This window comes from Eulemur rufifrons, chromosome 18 (assembly GCF_041146395.1).
Source record: "Eulemur rufifrons isolate Redbay chromosome 18, OSU_ERuf_1, whole genome shotgun sequence".
NCBI lineage: Eukaryota > Metazoa > Chordata > Mammalia > Primates > Lemuridae > Eulemur > Eulemur rufifrons.
Genome location: NC_091000.1, coordinates 32,712,036 through 32,731,128, shown reverse-complemented (window position 1 = coordinate 32,731,128; position 19,093 = coordinate 32,712,036). Strand labels below are relative to the sequence as shown.

At 36.3% G+C, this 19,093-nt stretch overlaps 1 protein-coding gene across 3 annotated transcripts in view; it reads left to right on the top strand.

The window, feature by feature from the left end:
* SLC10A7 (solute carrier family 10 member 7) overlaps window positions 1–19,093 on the top strand; it is a 208,712-nt gene that overhangs the window by 10,687 nt on the left and 178,932 nt on the right. For 2 of the 3 annotated variants that reach the window (XM_069492941.1, XM_069492940.1), the window contains exons 3-4: window positions 1,369–1,505; window positions 7,715–7,790. In XM_069492941.1, the coding sequence (XP_069349042.1) occupies window positions 1,369–1,505; window positions 7,715–7,790 (213 nt within the window). The remainder of the gene's footprint in view (window positions 1–1,368; window positions 1,506–7,714; window positions 7,791–19,093) is intronic. The other variant, XM_069492942.1, reaches the window with a different exon arrangement.

Genomic DNA, 19,093 nt, shown 5'->3' with positions numbered 1-19,093 from the left:
CAGTGTCTCCCAGGAGTCTTAAATTAGACCCAGATTGCCAGAAATTCTTTAGGTATCATTAGGGATATCTTGTGACCAAAAAAAAAAAATAACTGGTATGTCTCCACACAGAGATAGTGGGACCCAGTGAGGCAGATCTCAGAACGTTGCCATTAGCAAATGAATCTGGGTTAACCTGCTGTCTATTAAACTGAAAAACTTTGGCTAATGTCTTTGAGGCTGAGGATCTCTTGAACCTCTTACTTGAACTAGGGGGGCCGTTACAGTCCAATGTTTATAATCAGAGAATCTCTGGCATCTTTGAATATGTTTTAATGATTACTTGCCTTTTTTAAAGGACTATACTTTTTTCTACTGCTCTCTGAATTTGTTTTATTTCAACTGAATAACCACATAACACAGATTCAAATACAAATGTTTTAAAATTTATATATAGTTGAACCCCGGAGGTTAACTAATTATCCTTTTTTAGCTGTAAGATTCATAACATGTGCCTGGTTTGTCATGTTTAATGTACATTTTTTCCCCTCTTGGGGCAGCAGTGTCATACAGTGGGAAGAAGCAGGCATGGGTTTGCTAGCATGCTGGAAATGAGTTTAATTCTGATGCGCACAGTATAGTAGCTCTTAACTTCAATTTCCTCATCAGTAAAATGGGGACAATATTATCTACCTAATGGGTTTATTATGAGAATTAGATGAGATACCAATTTCCTCATCAGTAAAATGGGGACAATATTATCTACTTAATGGGGTCATTATGGGGATTAGATGAGATAACACATGTAAAACGACAAGCTCAGATCATGGCATATAGCTGGTATTCAGCTAATGTTAACAAAGAATCTAGTGAATAGATTGTAGGTGAAGAAGCCATTTTGAAGTAGAGACTATCATGGAAGAAAACATTTTAAAAATTATTATTTGTAAATTCAGTAATATCTTGTGACACTGAGGCCTTATAGGTTTGATATAATGAATAGTGATTATTTAATTAAAATGTGATAGGTACTGTTAAAATTTTTTTAAAAGATTTTTTTTTTATGTAGGTAAACATACATGTGTGCTTATAGTGTCAACAATCCTCAAATCTATACCATTGTAAAGGTTAGTCATGGTCCATAATCTTATAAATCTGAATTGTTAGGGCATATTATGTATTTGAAAGAAATTAGAATATTTCATCAAAAATTTTATGTGAAAATATAATCATCATGACATTCTGTCTCATATGCATATATAAAAAGTTCAGCTATGAAAAAGAACCTCAAAATTAAAAGCTAACTCATGTGATGTTTATTTTAGCAGCGATCTCTTTTCCAAAATAGCTTTCTTACCTTTGTTTATTTTGTGTCCTTCATTTTTCTAGGAGCTGACCAGTGCTTTGGTGCATATAAAACTGCATCTGTTTATTCAGATCTTTACACTTGCGTTCTTCCCGACAGCAATATGGCTTTTTCTTCAGCTTTTATCAATCACACCCATCAATGAATGGCTTTTAAAAGGGTATGTTTAAATCTTTTGAAGTGTCTACTTTTAATGGGGTGTCTCTAGTGATATTATTGCTTCTATGGCAACTATATACAAAAGTATGCTTTGGCATACTACCTGATAAAGAAATAAAAACACTTCTAACATTATTATTTTCCTTTAAAATAATAGTGTTTCGTCAAGGAGGTTCTTCAAACAATTAACAGAATCTTAAAATACACCTTCATGTTTCATCTTAAAGTTCTGGGATGGATACTTTTCTGGAAATTTAAAAGAGTTGTTTTGGGAGAAATATAAAAAGGACTAGAGGATGTAAGATCTGTATGCATGTGTATAATATAGGCTGTTATTAGATGCTTTGCCTTTGCATTTTAAATCTTACCAAATGTAAACATGTGATGGCTGAGTATAATATGTATTTTTAAAATGTATAAGAAAGAAAAAATATTTACTTTTTCACTTGTTCTAAGTTTGATATAATAGTTGAATTAACAGTAGATTTTTATTAGAGTTTTTTCATTAAAATGTTGTCATGTATATTAAAAGGATTTAACAATTTAAAAAAATTATTTGAAGTGGTTTAAAACTAACCACATTTTAGCATTATAGTATAATAGTTAAAACACTGAACTTAGAGCCTGAAGAGTGAATTCTGACCCCATCCCTCACATACTATGTAACTTTGAGCAAAATTATTTAATAGTTTTGAACCTCAGTTTCTCCATCTATAAAATGGATAATCATGTTTTTACTGCCTACTTACTAATGATGTTGGGGATATCAATTGAGTTCACTTATTCGTTTATTCAAGTCATTTATTTATATCCTACTATGTGCCAAGAATTATTATAGGAATTGGAGAAAAATAGTGAAATGCCAGTTAGTTCTGCATGTTGGGGAGACTCAGGGCGTGTGATTATCGATAGACAAGTAAATAGATGAGCAAGATAGAGAAAAGTGATGTGAACAAAGAAGTACGGTGTGATATGGTTGAAAGTGTTTGGGTGGGCAGGCTGGTGATTAATTTAGATTGCAGAGTTCTGGAGACAGAATGTTCTAGGCAAAGGAAACAGAATGTACAAAGGCTCTAAGGCAGAATCAAGCCTGGTGTTTTGCCAGGTCAGCAAAGCAACCACAATGGCCAGGCCTGGTGATATAGAGGAAGAATAATATGACTTGGAGGTGGACAGGTAGGCAGGAGCCTGGTATGCAGAGATAGGCCATTCAGATTTTATTCTGAGTGCTACAGGAAAACTGTGGGAGGAATTGAAAGGAGGGAGTGATGTGGTCTGATTTATATTTGCAGATAATTCCCCTGGCTGCTGTGTGGAGAGTAGGTGGTAGAGAATAGAGAGGAAGCTAGGAAATCAATGTGGGACTAGCACGGTCAGGTAGCAGGGCAAGGGAGAGAAATGAACGTGTGCCAGATAGATCTCAGAGTTAGAGCTTCCAGAACCCATGGGTGGGGGATGTAGAATGAGAAGGACAGAGAGGAACCAAGGGTGACTTTTGGGTTTAGATATGAACGACTGGGTAATTGGTGGCATCATTATTTAATAGGGGAGAAATAGGAAGAGGGGGGAAAGGGTGCTGTTTTGGCCAGATTGAGTTTGAGAGAATAAACATCAAATTTCACCAAAAAGCATAAAAATGCCACATAAATATAACATCATTTTACTTCAACTATGTATTATGCTTATCAAGAACCAATAGTTACTGTGTATCTGCCATGTGTAGGGCACTCAAGGATTAGGAAGATAGCTACTCATTTTTGTGTCTCCCGGGAACTTCAACCTAGTTGGGTATGCAGGATATATATGGAAGATAGTAATTAACCAAGATGGAGAAGCATATGATTTGTCAGCTGAGTGGTGTAATCAGTTAAAGAATAAGCAGTTCAGCAAAGGCTGGGTACCCCTACAGTGGAGAGTGCAAAAATGAGGCATTAGTGGGAGTTAGAGATAAAACATTTCCTTAGAACCAACTTTCAGAAGACCTGAACCACTGGGTTGAGCAGTTTGCATTTGAAGATATAGGTGATGGAGAGAGACCTCCTAAAATTACTAAACAAGAGAACAACATGTTAAAAAATGGTCGTTAAGGAAGACTAATCTGATAGCATTATCCTGGGTTTATCATTAGAGGAGTAATACTTGGAATCTCAGTATGCTACATAAAACAAGCATACAATTCTCATCTTAAGATTTTAAACCTAAAGGAGTATACACTTGCCCAAACTCACTGAGAGAAAGCTCTTCCTGGCTGTTTTTTCTCCCTCCTCCTCCCCGATTTGAAAGTACCCACTTAGTATGTTAACTTGAGGGAGATGCGTGCTCCTGGCTCAGAATCATGTTTAAGCCATTGAAATAAAGATATTCTGAGCACATGCTCGTTCCTTGCCTTGCTATGTTCGGGGGACAGAGTGGAGGTAGAGCGAACATTTGTAGGCATTTGTAGGTGTCCAGACTTGGGTGAAAAGCATCTAAACAGGGATGGTGGCAACAGTTACAGGGAAGAATGGATAATTGGTTGTGCTGTTGTGTTGATTTTTGAAGAGCAAGTGGAGTCACATGTAACTTCAAAGTTTCAAACTGGATCATTAGGAAAAAAACTGATCCATTGACAGAAATAGGTAAAGTCAGAGGGAAAACTGATTTTTTAGAAATTATATAATTTCATTCTGGAGATCTATTGTACAGCATGGTGACTACATCTAATAGTAGTGTATTGTATACTTGAAAATTGCAAAGAGAGCAGATCTTATATGTTCTCACCACAAAAAGAAAACAAAGCAAAACACCTGTGAGGTGATGGGTATATTCATTAGCTTGACTGTGGTAGTCATTTCACAATGTATACATATATCAAAACATCATTGTGGTATACCATAAATATATACAATATTTATGTGTCAATCATACCTCAATAAAGCTGGAAAAAAATATATGCAATATTAGACATGCTTAGTTTGAGGTGGCAGTCATAGGCAGTTACAAATTTGGGAATGGTAGTCAGGGCTAAAAATGTAAATTTGAAAGTATTCCTACATATATTGAAAATAAGATTTGAAAGAAAGCAGGAGAGCCAGCAAAAAAAAAAAAAAAACAACCCAGAATGGGCTGGTTGAAAAGATAGAAGATAAATTGGAACGAGGAAGTATGAAGGAAACCAAGAAAATAGAGTGCTCTGAGAAGCAAGAATGTATACAAAATGAATATGGGAAAAGGGTTTTAGATTTGGTGATTTGGAGATCACTGTTTATGTTACCGGTGCAGGCCCTCGGGCTCGCTGTGTAATAGAAATTATTAATAGTAAGAGGCCAAATGGGAATCACAGGCAAGGCTTTATCGAGGCTCATGTTCCAACACAAGGAAGACAGCACAAAGGAAAAATCCCCAGTCTGGCTCCTGGAGGGGAGAGTTTTAAAGAGGCTTAGGCGGGAAAAGGGTGCCGTGTAAGCACGTGGAGGTTGAGTAGTCTTGTGCCTGCGTAGTCCTGTTACCTGCTTCTTCATGTGTTCTGTGTCTCATTAGCATGTTAAATCTCTCCCCCAGGCGTGATTTTTAGCATTAAAATGAGATTATAATGAGGGAAAAGTCAGGATAAGGTCAGCGTGGGGGTCCTTGTTGGCATGAGGTGGTTAGACCCATACAGGTCTGGTTTCTTTGCAGCCAGGTTCCTTATCAGCTAGTGTCAGCATCTTGCTTCAGCGGTCTTGGAAAACATTACTCAAGAGACGGATGGCTTGGCCCTGTCCTTTTATGGGTATGGGCTGAATTCCAGTGGGTAGGAGGTAATTTTCTTTTCTTTTTTTTTTTCTACTTTTAAAGTTAATTAGGCTGGGTCATGCTGTCCAATGTTGCCTCCCTTGGTCAGAAGTAAGGACGGAGTCCTGTCCCTGTACTGTCTCAGTTACTTTTAAGGTTACAGTTTTTACTAGTAGAGGGGGCACAAGGCCCATTTTAGAGTAGTAAAGGGAGAATGATCTGTGGGGTCATGCGGGTAGAGCACTCTTCAAAAAAGGTCAACAGTGAGTCACAATGAAAAAAAGCAGGATTGTATCCTCAGGAGACAATAGTAATAATTTTGTTGTTAGTTATCTATATTCGTGCATTGAATCTTGTGCCTCCTTGAAGGCAGGAATGATGTCTTATGCTGGTTTTTTTTTTTTTTTTTTTATACCCTGGTATAGGATCCTACCCATGGAAGGCATATGTATTCAATATATAGTTTAGGGATGTTTTTAAAGATAGGAAGAATTCTCTTTTTTGTACATAGAAGGGAAGTGGTCAGAAGTGAGAGAAAGATTGGAGAAGCTAGAAATATCAAAAGTACTGAGAATACCTGTCCCCCGTGTTGGTGGTAGGGGGACTAGAAGGCACAGAGGCTGCAGAGGGAGATCTAGGTAAGTCTTTGACCCTGGATGCCAGAATAAAAGTTTAACCCTCGGTAGCTGGCTTTGTGAGCTTGGGAAAGTTACTTAACTCCTCTCTTCACTTCAGTTTTCAGTAAAATAAGAATAATAATGGTATTTATCTTAAATAATTTTGAGGACTAAATGAGATAGTGCATGTAAAAGATCTAGAATAGTATCTACTACAAATGGTAAAACTTAGTAAGTATTAGCGTTGATAATAGTGGACCACAAAGAAGGCTCAGAGATTATGAATTCATGATAGCACAGACTACTTTAGCATCACTTGGGAAAATAGACCTTAAAAGAAGATCATATCATATTGAACTGAATTGAGATGGAAATTTCATAAAGCATATTTTCTTATGTTTCAATCAAAATGCATTAAGCCATTTTTATTTTTTTCTTATTTCAGAGTTCATGTAAATTCCTTGCATAAAGTTTAGATAATACATTCTCACAAAAATGAATAAAAATACAATTTACCCTTCAACAACTCGGGGGTTAGGGCTGCTGGCCCCTGTGCAGTTGAAAATTCACATATAAGTTTTGATTCTGCCAAAGCTTAACTTCTAATAGCCTACTGTTGACCAGAAGCCTTACCTATAACATAAACAGTTGGTTAACACAGATTTTATGTACTACATGTATTGCATACTGTATTCTTATAATAAAGGGAGCTAGAGAATAGAAAATGTTTTTAAGAAAATCATAAGGAAGAGAAAATATATTTACTATTCATTAAGTGGAAGTGGATCATTATATAGGTCTTCATTCTCATCATCTTCATGTTGAATAGGCTGAGGAGGAGGAGGAAGAGGAGGGATTGGTCTTGCTGTTTTGGGGATGGCAGAGGAGGAAGAAAGCCCATGTATAACTGTGCCCTCGCAGTTCAATTCTGTGTTGCTAAAGGGTCCACTGTAATCTGTACTCATACCCATTCAAAATCTAAATCAGATACTCTGTGTCCTCTATGCCCCGTGGGAACTTTCCTCTTAGGTCAGCTCCTCGCTCTCCCCAGCAGGTAGGTATATTCTGTATGCATTCTGAGTAATGTTTTATTTTTTATTTTTAGCACTTATATTTACTACTCATAGTTTCATTTGCTTGTCATGAAGTTTATTTTCTGTCTTAAACTGAGAGAATAGACCTGTGATCTTGGGAGTGTGCACATAATTTAATAAAAACCAAATTGAGAATAGATACTAGAATTTACTACAGAGTCTGAATGCGAGAAGTATAGGATTGTGTCATGCCTTTTTCTATAATGATATTATAGCATGAAAATGTCTTTTATGAGATGAAAGTTTGAGAACTGCTGTTTTATAGAAAGAAATCAGAAAATGTAAGGTTGTGTTTTATTATATATTTTTGAACTTTGGAAGTGGTTTTAAAGCTTTAATTTTACCAAAAGAGTTCTATAAAAAGTATAAGGAAAAGATTTTTCCTTTTCTTGAAAATAACGTAAGCTTATATACACTTACCAAATGATTAAACATTTTGGTTATCTTTTAATGACTGTACTCAGAATAACTCAACTGCTTTTCCAGTTGTGTAATAAGAGCTTAAGTAACTTAAAAAATAAAACCACCCAAGACTGTGGCATAGAATGAGAGCTTAGAACTCATACATTTGCAGCATCTTCCAAGCCATGTTGCCTCACATAGAATTGTCTAAATCCAACAGGGCATGTACATCAATAAATACTTTCCTATTTTCATTTGTTCAGCTCTGCTATTTTGAAATAAATGTAGTGAAATCTATTTATAATTGAAAACTATTTATACTTGGATTTTATTTTATTTTCCAGTTTACAGACAGTAGGTTGCATGCCTCCTCCTGTGTCTTCTGCAGTGATTTTAACCAAGGCAGTTGGTGGAAATGAGGTGAGTCATGAAGACTAACTTTACTTAAACATAAGTGCATGCTGAGCTTTTATTTTGTTCAAAACTATGTTTTGAACATGAAGGAATCATGTCACAAAAAACTCATAACCACAGCAGCTTATGAAAGAAGCAGGTGTATTCACTTAGGAGGATGTTGTTAAAATTGATCATGATGAGTGGAATTTAGGATTTCAAAGAGAAGAGCAAGGGAGATGAATGAAATAGAGATGGTGACTTTTTTCCACCTCAGTAGGAAAGTGGAAGACAAAGAATATAGGCGTCCTAGGAAAGGGACTTTTCATCTAAGACTCACAGACTGAGGATACCCACTATTGGCCAGTCCTTAGTTGCTAAAAAATTTGTAATAAACTAAATTAGTGGGAAAAGGGTCAGTATGTTTAACGGCAAGTGAAAAATGATATAGAAAGGAGAAATTAGGGCAGGTTTCTAAGATGAGATCAAAGAAATCATTCAACTGCTAGGGGACTGGCAAAAGAATTGTATTTGTTTATTGAGGTAGCAGTTGTCCATTTCAGAAGCTGTTTATAGGTGGTTCTTCCTTGGTTCAAAGGCCCTACAACTTCATACTGAGGGACTTTTTGTGATAGCTTATTTCTTCTTTTCTACCTATATTCTCTCATTCAGAAAAGGATACTATTGAATGAGGGAAGACATAATGGGTTCCCATTTCAGTGCATGCTTAGGATTTTGTGTTCTTAACCTCTATTTTCATTTTCATCCACTTTATGCTTTCCAAAAGTATTTCCTGAGTACCTGCTATATTCTTTTTTAAACAGGTTTATTGAAGTATCATTGACATATAATAAACTGTATGAATTTAAACAGTTTAATGTTTTGACATATGTGTACACTTGTGAAATCATCACCACAATCAAGACAGTGAACATACCTGTCTACCTTAGTGATTTTGCATTGCTATAGAAGAATACGTGAAGCTGGGTAATTTATAAAGACAGGTTTATTTGGCTCACAGTTCTGGAGGCTGTACAAGATGCATGCTGCCAGCATCTGCTTCTGGTGGGGACTTCAGGAAGCTTCCAATCATGGTGGAGGGCAAAGGGGGAGCACGAATGTCACATGGCAAGAGAGCAAGCAAGAGATAAAGGAGGGGGCAAGAGAGAGGGAAGGAGGTGCCAGGCTCTTTTTAACATCCTGGTCTCATGGGAACTAATAGAATGAGAACTCACTCAATACTGGGAGGAGGGCACCAAGCCTTTCATGAGGGATCCACTCCCATGACTCAAACACCTCCTGTCAGGCCCCACCTCCAAAATTAGAGATCAAATTTCAACACGAGATTTAGAGGACACAAAGATCCCAACTATATTACCATCACCCTCAAAAGCTTCTTGTGTCCCTTTGGCATCTCATCATCTGCCCTTCTTAGCACTCCTCTTCCCCAGGCAACCACTGACCTGCTTTTTGTCACTATAGATTAGTTTGTGTTTTCTAGAGTTTTATATAATGGAGTCATACAGTATATGTTCCTTCAGGATTTTGTGTTATTAACTTTTTTTACATTTCATTTGTGCTCTTGTATATTTACATATACTTTATATAATATATACATGTTTAGTATATGCTGTCATGTATTAAAGAAAATGTGTGGTTGTGTACTGTGTATTTGTTTTTAAAGATTTGCGAATGTATACAGATATAATAGTGTCATTTGAAATGATTCTTTTATTTTTAGTTTACAAAGTTATTATGTAACTTGGGAGGACTTTCTTTGTTACTTATATACCTTTCATTTTAAATGATTTTTAGTAAAATTATTGGTTACTAAATAATTCCATTTTATCATGGAATGAAAGAGTTATTGCATGCCTTTAAACTCACAGCCTGTACTTTGGCAAGAAGTAACTTTATTACTTTTTGTTAAAGTTAAACAATGATTTCTGTTTTTTGTAACTTAGGTTATTTTTGTTCCAGTGAGCCCACTAGAATTCATAATGATTTTTAGCAGCAGAAGGAACTCAATGTATGTGCATAACAATGTATATAGACTGGAATGCCAGTATATACTTTAGGTATTTAAATGAGACTGTTTAGGGATATAGCTGACTGACAGCCTTATTTTGTGGCTTTTAAATTTTAAACTATTTTTATTTAAATACTGGAAACATGGTTAGGTTCTCTTCTGTGGTTGTTATTTATTCATTCCAGTATTTTAAACACAATTTTTCAAAACTGCAAAATTACAGGGTGTGCTGCTGATGTGGTCCAACTGGTGGTGATGGTGTGTGTGTGTGTGTGTGCACACGCGTGTGTGTGCACATGTGCTTGTAGTTCCTTTTTTTAAATAATAGAAAAAGTAATAAGACTTGGAGAATCCTAGTTTCATTGCCAAATATAAGAAGATACATCAGAATGTTTTATATTTTATTCTGACATGAGAGGCACAGAATAAACACTTTTTCGTTGTTTAAAACCATGTACATTAATTTAGTTGAAGTTTCTGTTTGAAATACAAAGTTCTGTGGTAAAAAATTTGGTTTTTTCCCTCCAAAATGCTGCAAAGGTTTTAAACCTTATGAGACTTGCTAAGAGAATCATTCTATTTAAAGTCAAGTTACATCTGCCTTACAGCACCTACCACAGGGATTCCTGTTATAAAAGAACTTTTTTTTTAAGATACTAGAAAATTATTCCCCCATGTTTGGAGAGATTATGTGATTTTCATATTGTTGTTATAGAGATACTTTATTTGTCTACCATTTATGCTGGTGTTTAGTGAAAAAGCAAGAAAGGTAGGGTTTAGGAAAAGATGCACTCTCTTCTTTTACCTCAGTATTTCTTCTTGTAAGGATTCAGCTAAAAGCCAATATCTAAAATCTGAAGTGAATATGAGGCTTTAACGTGCAAGTAAAGTTACAAAGCTATAGAACTTTGAAGAATTTTGGGAGCCTATGTGTTAAGACAAGTAGAAGAGAAATATAATTAAGGGTTTCTGCCATCAGATCTCCAAAGGAAAAAAGAAAAATACAAGAAAAGCATTAAGAATCATTAAAGTCAGGGCAAGTTAGGAAGGAGTTTCCAATCAGATCTGGGAGTAATAAGTTTCCAATCAGATCTGGGAGTAATATTTATGCTAAACTCCAGGTTATCTGTGTTTAAGGCTAAGCTTGATCATTTGAACCAAGATAATAGGCACCTTTACCCTAATAGCAGTGTACTGATTATAGACATGTTATTTATATTTACTTGTTTATTTTTTTGTTTCCCAAAATGAATTTCACAGACCACTTACACTGGTATTACCTGGGTGATCAGAAAAATAAACTTTTCTTTATATCCACCTTAGGCCTGTTGAATTAGAATGTCTGGTAAATGGACCTCAGGAATCTCCTTCTTTTTAAAATTACAAAATAGATTATAGCTACAAAAGGTGTGTAAAACACATATATATAGTTTAAAGCATAATAAACACCTCTATGTCCACCATCCAGCTTTAAAAATAGAATGCAGTAGTCAACCCGTAGTTAAGCATCCACTTAACTTGTCTTAAGTACTGTTTTCCACCGTAAAGAATAATAACGACAGTAAGATTTTGCAGGGAGAAAAAGTAATCTTTTGCTTACCCATCGCAAGGGTCATAGCTGATACCCCTATAACAAAAGACAGATAAGACAAAAGCGTAACAAATTTATATAACCCAAGTTTTATGTGACCCAGGAGGCTTCAGAAATGAAGACCCAAAGACCCAGGGAAAATAGTTTTTATGCTAAGTCTGATGAAAGAAGTGGATAGTTGTGGAAAAACATGATTGGACAAAAAGGTATATGATCTAATGATAATGAACTAGAGGCAATTTAGCCAGGCCTGTTTTTTCAGATTCTTTTCTGTGTCTCTATAAGACATGCCTCTCCCCTAACCCTGGGTATGGGGTGGAACATCTGACACATGAGGGTCTTTCCCATCTCCTCTTTCAGGAGAGAAGGGAAGAAGTCAGAGGGTGGCCTTTCTAGTTTCTATAACTTTCCTTGGGGGAGAGTAATTCTAGTTTCTATGATCCTCTCAGATGCAAGAGAAAGGACAAAGGACAGGTGGATAAAGGTCAGAGAGTTTCTAGCTTTTGAGGCCCTCCTGTTTCCTTTAGCTTAAAAATACTCAGCATGCCAAGCACCATACCTTAGGGTATTGTGTTCTGAGCCCTGACAATCTGGTGTCTGCCTTTTAGAAGCTTACATTTAGTGTGATATTACAGTATTCAAAAAATCTCTATTTCTGTAAACCTCACAGAAATAGGCAAAACAGAGTGGGATAGTTTTAGATTGACCCTTATCATTGAATTATTGTTTTCCTAGTTCAGTGTAGAAAAACCTAAAATCACCCCAAGTGAGTCTGTCCCCACCTGGCTGTATATGACAGCCAGAACTTCAGTTTCGGGATCTGGACCTCATTTGCTGCTTGTAGACATTAGACCTTTGTCTTGCTTAGTCTAATGTTAAGATAATGTACCTCTTTTAATGTAAACATATTTAGCTGGCATTTTCATTATATTGTATTTAGCAGGTTGAAGGATTTTAGAACCCTTTCATAGTCATGTTAAATTCCAAATACACTTTAAAGAAACATTTTGATTTTGGATGTAGAAGCAAGGCAATAAGTGAAAATAGGTGAGTGCATGTGTGTGCATGCGTGTGTGTGTGTGTGTGTGTGTGTGTGGTTTCATCAATGGAGTCAGTGCTCAAATCTCTTCAAAGAAAATTTGAGAATGTCTCCTGAGCAAAGAAAATTATTACATGTGGTGAACCCTTTAAGTCATAGACGAAGGTCATGGCCATCTAAGTGTATTTAAAATAGGGTTTCTATCTGCTTGGAAAGCAAATGAAGCACTCATTACTAACTTTAAAAGTATAGCTATGAGATTTTTGCTAGAGGTGAAAGATCAAGATCATCACAGTCCAAATGGAGACTGAAAGTTCAATTTCAGTGAGGCATGAAACATTTCAGGGTTATTTTGCATTATCAATGGGGAGTTGGTCTTGCTAATCCAATGCATGAAGATAAGATTCATTGAAACATTTATAAAGGCAGTTAGGGTAGATCTTGTCAGCAGAGAGGGAGGACTTGGAGTGAGAAAGAAATCTGATCTGTCAGTCACTGTTGCTGCTTCAGCAATCACTTGGCCTTTCTCTTCCTTGCCTTTCTCCTCTGCTAAATGGGGTTTCTATTCTGGCTTGTAGTGGAAGGCTAACGGCATCCTGGAGGAATCTATGTCTGAAAAAGGCTGTCAGTGTTAAGCCTTCTTGCAAGCTGGCTGATGTATTAATATATTTTTTATCCCCCAGCCTGGGAAATGGTAACACTTTTCCCTCTTTGACAAATGAAAGAAGTAACAGCAGCAGCAACAAGACCCTACTCTTCTACCATACCTATCCTTTAGCTTCCGTCTTATCTTCTGGGTGGGGTGAGAATTCTCAGGAGGTAGAAAGAGTTGTCTGTGTTTTAAGCTGCTGTAAAACTTGTTGAAATGTACCTAGATTTTCCCGAATTTTTTTGTATAACTTAGAATTTTCTCATCTTGCTTCTCAAATTGTCTTCTATTTCTACTACTCTAACCAGAAGGGTGCTCTTAATGGCTAGCAGTGATATCTAATCACCAAATTCAGTGGCCAATTCTCAGTTCTCATCTTCTATGACTTAACTGTAGCCCTTGACACCAGGGTCACTCACATCCAGCTTCCTTCTGCTTTCCTCACACTAATCTCTCCTAATTTTCTTCCTGCATCTCTCATCACTTCTTTTTTTCTTGTCTGGTTCCTTTCCCATCCTAATGGGAGTATCTTTAAGAAAATTGGTTTTAAAACACTTTGTTTAGCCTTGCCAGATTCCTGTTTCTGAGTTCCTGTCTCTATAACTAAAGCCATATGCCTTTTGCATCACATATCTGACTCTGCCTGAGACATTGGTACCAGTCCTAAGCTTGGGTGAGAAGTATTTAAACAACTGCAGCTTAACGTGCTATGGGTCAGCATCACCTCCGTTGCTGCTAGGCCACCTGACCTTGAGCAAAGGAACACCCCTGCCTTCTACTCAAAACAGGTGCTTGATTCCTGTTTTTACCATTACTCACCTAGTGGCCTCAGTACGCTCTGCACCTCTCTGAGCTTTGGCTTCCTCATCTGAGGAGCTATAATATTTACCTACTTATTTCATAGGATTGCTTACAAGGATATCATGAATTTGTATGTGGACATACTTGTAAATTGTGAGGGAACACGTCAAGCAAGCATCAGCATTGTCATCGTTGCAGAGGTTTGTCACTGATCACATCACTTGGTTTTCTGAGTCATTACCATTGCTATCTCAAGAATTTGATCTTTCAAGTTCACTTATTCACTCCCTTCATTCATTTATTCAGAACTATATGTTGAGCTGGGTGTGGTGATGAACACCTGTAGTCCTAGCTATTTGGGAGGCTGAGGCAGGAGGATCGCTTGAGCCCAGGAGTTCAAGGCTGCAGTGAGTTATGAGCAAGCTACTGCACTCCAGCCTGGGTGACAGAGCGAGACCTTATCTCTTAAAAAAAAATAATGTGTGTGTGTGTGTGTATAAATACATATTATAGAGAGAGAGTACGCACTTGCTATAGCTTCCTGTATACACATAGTACATTTATAGAATTTTCAGTTTAGTAAATGACATAAAACAGATGCAGTATAAGATAGTTAGTATTTAAATAAATTTGATAAATTGGGTAATTCACATTTATTAATTTGCATTATAAGTCCTCAATATTTTTATATAAATATTTCCTGTCATAATCTGGAATGCTCATGTCAGATAGCCAAGATAACCCTTTTGGGAATTAAAGGGCATAGGAAGCCAAATGAGTAATTGAAAGATTGCTCTGAGAATTCAGAACTAGATAAAAGGAATTGAGTATATTTACAGGATATTTCCTCTAAACTGTAAAGCTTGGAAAACCATCCCAGCTCCACTCTAACAAATAAGAAAACAAGCCACAAAAGCAATCAGGTACCATGTCTCTCTTAAACAGTTCTACAGAGACATTGAAAATTTGTTATTAATCTCATTCTTCTTTGTCAGTATTAGAAGGTCTGCATATATTATGACTAGGAAAAATTTTTTGATAATTTGGCTTATTTCAATTAGTTACATTTTAAATATCAGACTTCCTTTTTAGGGAGGCACTAATCTAAACAATATACTTATAACTTCTTGTAGCTAATCTTATCTGATTAATGTTCACATTTTTTATATCTTATAGAAAATTTGATTATTTTTATCTTTATTTCCAAATTCTGGGGATATGCCTTTTTTTGGTTCTGTAGCTTATCTGTGCACTGACTGCATGACAGTTGTATGTGTACTTGTGTATATTTATGGAGTTGTTACTCTTGCAAATAGGAGACTTATTCTCAGTAATCTACTAAAGTATGGAATTATGGATATGTCAATAAATTAAATCTCAGAAGACTTAGCTTCTTCTCTTGGCCCCATCCTTACCTAGTTCTGAGATCTTTGGTATTCTCTTTTTCACCTTTTTAATCAATTGAGTGTAGGCAGGGTTGTTTTTAGATGAAAATATTTGTGGAAAAAAAATAACGACCTATGTATTATAAATCTGTCATTTTAAACTATTTGCTTCTTGGTGAAATATGATCTACTTTATTACATTAATTGTAGATCTTCATGCTTTCTCAATTTATTCTCTTTTTGATATTATATGTTTCCTAAATGAATGTTACATTATACATGTATGTTTCATAAGAGAGTGTTTGGCATTTATCAGACTATGTATTAAGAACATGGAAATTGTGGAGATAGGCTAAAGGAGTTGGCTTAATCTTTACTGCGTTGCTGCAAACTTTGGAAATGACCCCTTTAAACATCACTTGCTTTGTGAAGACATCAGACTGTCTTCTAAGCATCTAATGAGAACATCCTGCTTAGTGCAGTAAGATTTTCAAGCAGATTATGCATGTCCAAGAACATTTGGATCCAAACTAATGGTCTGAATATACTGGTGGACTGAGCTGCTTTCTAATCAAGTGCTGAGATATTAGACTTATGGGACCTCTAAATGACTGATTTTCTTTTTTTAAAAAAAATACAACTGATAAGTAGAAACTGAAATGTTTTCCAAAGCTACTCATGTGTAATTCACCTTCTTCTCTCCTTTCTTCCATTCTCCCTTTCTCCCCTCCTTATCCATGTTCTTTTCTTCTCTACCTTTTATTTCCCTCCCTTCCATTTTGAAAAAAAAAATGCCAATCAGTATTCAAATTAATTTAGTGAACATAGCTTGAAAAACAGTACTCTAAACTCTAGTGGAAACCTGCCATGCATATTTCCTCCTGAGTCAGCTCCTTTGTTCATCTGGACAAGCTTCTTGGCTTTCAGCCTATACTTGGGAATTCATGGCCTCCTATTACAACAGTTCTTTTAGTTTTGGCTCTCAAGCCACTTTGAGAACATTGTTTTCCTAGTGAATACTTCTGCTGCTTGTAGTCAGTGCAACTGAGCTGTCTGCACCTATAATAGCTCCTCATGCACTCATATCTACACATTTTGTGGCCTAAAATATGATCAGTCTTGGAGACTGTCCTATGTACTGATGAGAAGAATGTATATTCAGTAGTTTTGGGGTAAAATTTTTTGTAAATGTCTCTTAGGTCTATTTGTCCTAGTGTCCTGTTTAAGTCTAGTGTTTCTTTATTGATTTTTTGCTTTGATGATCTGTCCAGCTCTTTCAGTGGGGTATTGAAGTCCCTGGCAATCATGATATTACTGTTTATTCTTTGCTTGTAGGATTTGCTTTATATATCTTGTAGAATTTGCTTTATGTATCTGGGAGCTCCTATGTTAGGTGCATATGTATTTGAGATTGTTATGTCTTCTTTTTGAACTGCTTTCTTTACCATTTCATAATGACCATCTTTGTCTTTTTTTAACCATTGTTGATTTAAAGTCTATTTTACATGATATAAGAATAGCTACACCTATTTGATTTTGGTTTCTGTTTGTAAGGAATATTTTTTCCATCCCTTTACCTTGAATCTGTATAAGTCCTTGCAAGTTAGATCTGTTTCTTGGAGACAGCATATACTTGGGATGTGTTCTTTCATCTATTCAGCCAGTCTATGTCTTTTAAGTCATACTTTAAGACTGTTCACGTTCAGTATTATTATGAATATATTAATATGTGGTATACTGTTCTGTTCACCATGTTGGATGTTACCTTGTTGTGTGTTCCTCTTGTGCTATTGCTTTATAAGATCTGTGAGCTTTAACTTTCCAGTGTTTTTAAACTAGTAGTTACCAATTGTACTGTTCCATGTATAATGCAGTTTTGAGTATTTCCTATAGGACAGGCTATGCTCCCAGGAAAAACTGGGTCCCTTTGGCAGGGGTCGTTGCAAAGGATAAGGAAATAATAGAAATAGAAAATAGAGAATATAGAAATAAAAGAAGACACAGAGATGAAAGTACAGTTTTTATAAAGATGGGGAGCCAGGGGACCTCCAGTGTTCCTGTGAGCTGTGAGGCCATGAGTGAAGTCCCGCATCACTATTTATTGGTACAGCGATCGGTTGCCAGGGGTACCAGATTTACATAATAACAGGTAGTTCATTTAGGTTAAAAGTTTCCCAAAGAGCTTCTAGAGATCTCTTAATTTATCTACGTGAGCAAACAGTTACAAAATCTTTCTAAGACAAACTTCTAAGTCCTAAGATAAAATTATCATTTAGCAGAAAGGCTAAACAGAAATGTAGTGGCTCTATATTTCTTTATCTAGTTTTTTTGTTGATTGAGACAGGTAGTCAGGAGTGAAGCAGGAACTGTCCCTCAGGCTAATTGCTTTTAGCTGCAGGTGTCTGTCTGGCGGGCGGGCACTCTGATCAGTTCTCATTCTGTGGTCCCATACTTCAGCTTTGTCGTACAGAAGCTTCAGGCACAAACTAACAGGTCTGAGATAGCATTGCCATGGAAAGTGCTACTGATCAGTGAGATGCCCTCCTGAGGTGAGGCAGCTTTTGATATGTGAACTAACATGTTCACATATTCCTTCAGGGCAAAGCCCTGCAAAACTCCTGAAATCTTATGTCTCTTATGATAGGGCAACATCTCTATAGGGCAACAAATTCCCTTAGTGTTTGCTTGTCTGGAAAAGTCTTTATTATGCCATCAGTTATGAAACTTAGTTTTGCAGGATATAAAATTCTTGGCTGACAGTTGTTTGTTTAAGAAGACTAGAAATGGGGTCCTAATCTTTTCTGGTTTGTAAGGTCTCCACTGAGAAGTTTGCTGTTGGCCTGATAGCGTTTCCTTTGTAGGTTAATTGTTGCTTTTATCTTGCAGCTTGTACAATTTTCTTCCTCATTTTGACTTTGGCCAAGTTGATTACTATGTATTTTGAAGATATCCTTTTTGCTATGAATCTGCCTGGTGTTTGATGACCATCTTGTATCTGGATATTTGAATTTCTTGGTGATATTAGGGAAGTTTTCTCAGTAATTCCCTTGAATAGGTTTTCTACGCTTTTTGCTTTTTCTTCTTCTCTGTCAGGGATATCTGTAGTTTGTATATTGGTTCACTTCACATAGTCCCTTATTTTTCTGAGTGATTATTCACTCTTCTTTATTCTATTTTCTGCATCTTTGACAATGTTAGTTCGAGAGCCTTGTCTTCAAGCTCTGAGATTCTTCTGCTTGGATTAGCCTGTTATTGAACCTTTCTGCTACATTTTGAAATTCCCTAACTGACTCTTTCATTTCTTTAAGTTCTATTATATCTTTTCTTATATTGTCTAGCTCTTCAGCAATACTTTCATTTTTTTCGATGATGTCCTGAAATATTTTTTTGGCTTCTTTGTGTTGGTTTTTAATTTTCTCTTCAATCCTATTCATCTTAATTGCCATCCATATTCTGTGTTCCACTTCTGACATTTTGACAGTTTCCTTTTGCTTTGGATCCACTGTTATAGACCCATTGTGATTTCTTGAGGGTGTTGAACTAGCTTGTTTTTTTATGTTGCCAAGGTTCTTTTGCTGGTTTATTCTCATCTGAAACCTCTCAGCTTAGGGCAGATAGGTTTGCAGTGTACCTGTTCTCCTTTGCTGGGAACTCTCTTATTTAGTGAGAAGAAGATGAAATCCCTAGATGGTGCTTTTGTGTACTACTCTGGAAGATTGACCCAGCAGGGAAGGGGTGGATGTACTGAGAGCCTGTAATGCAGCTGTTCTCTGTTGTCCTGTTCCCCTGTGATTGTCACAGTCCAGGCCAGTGCTGGATGATCTTCATGTGGAGTG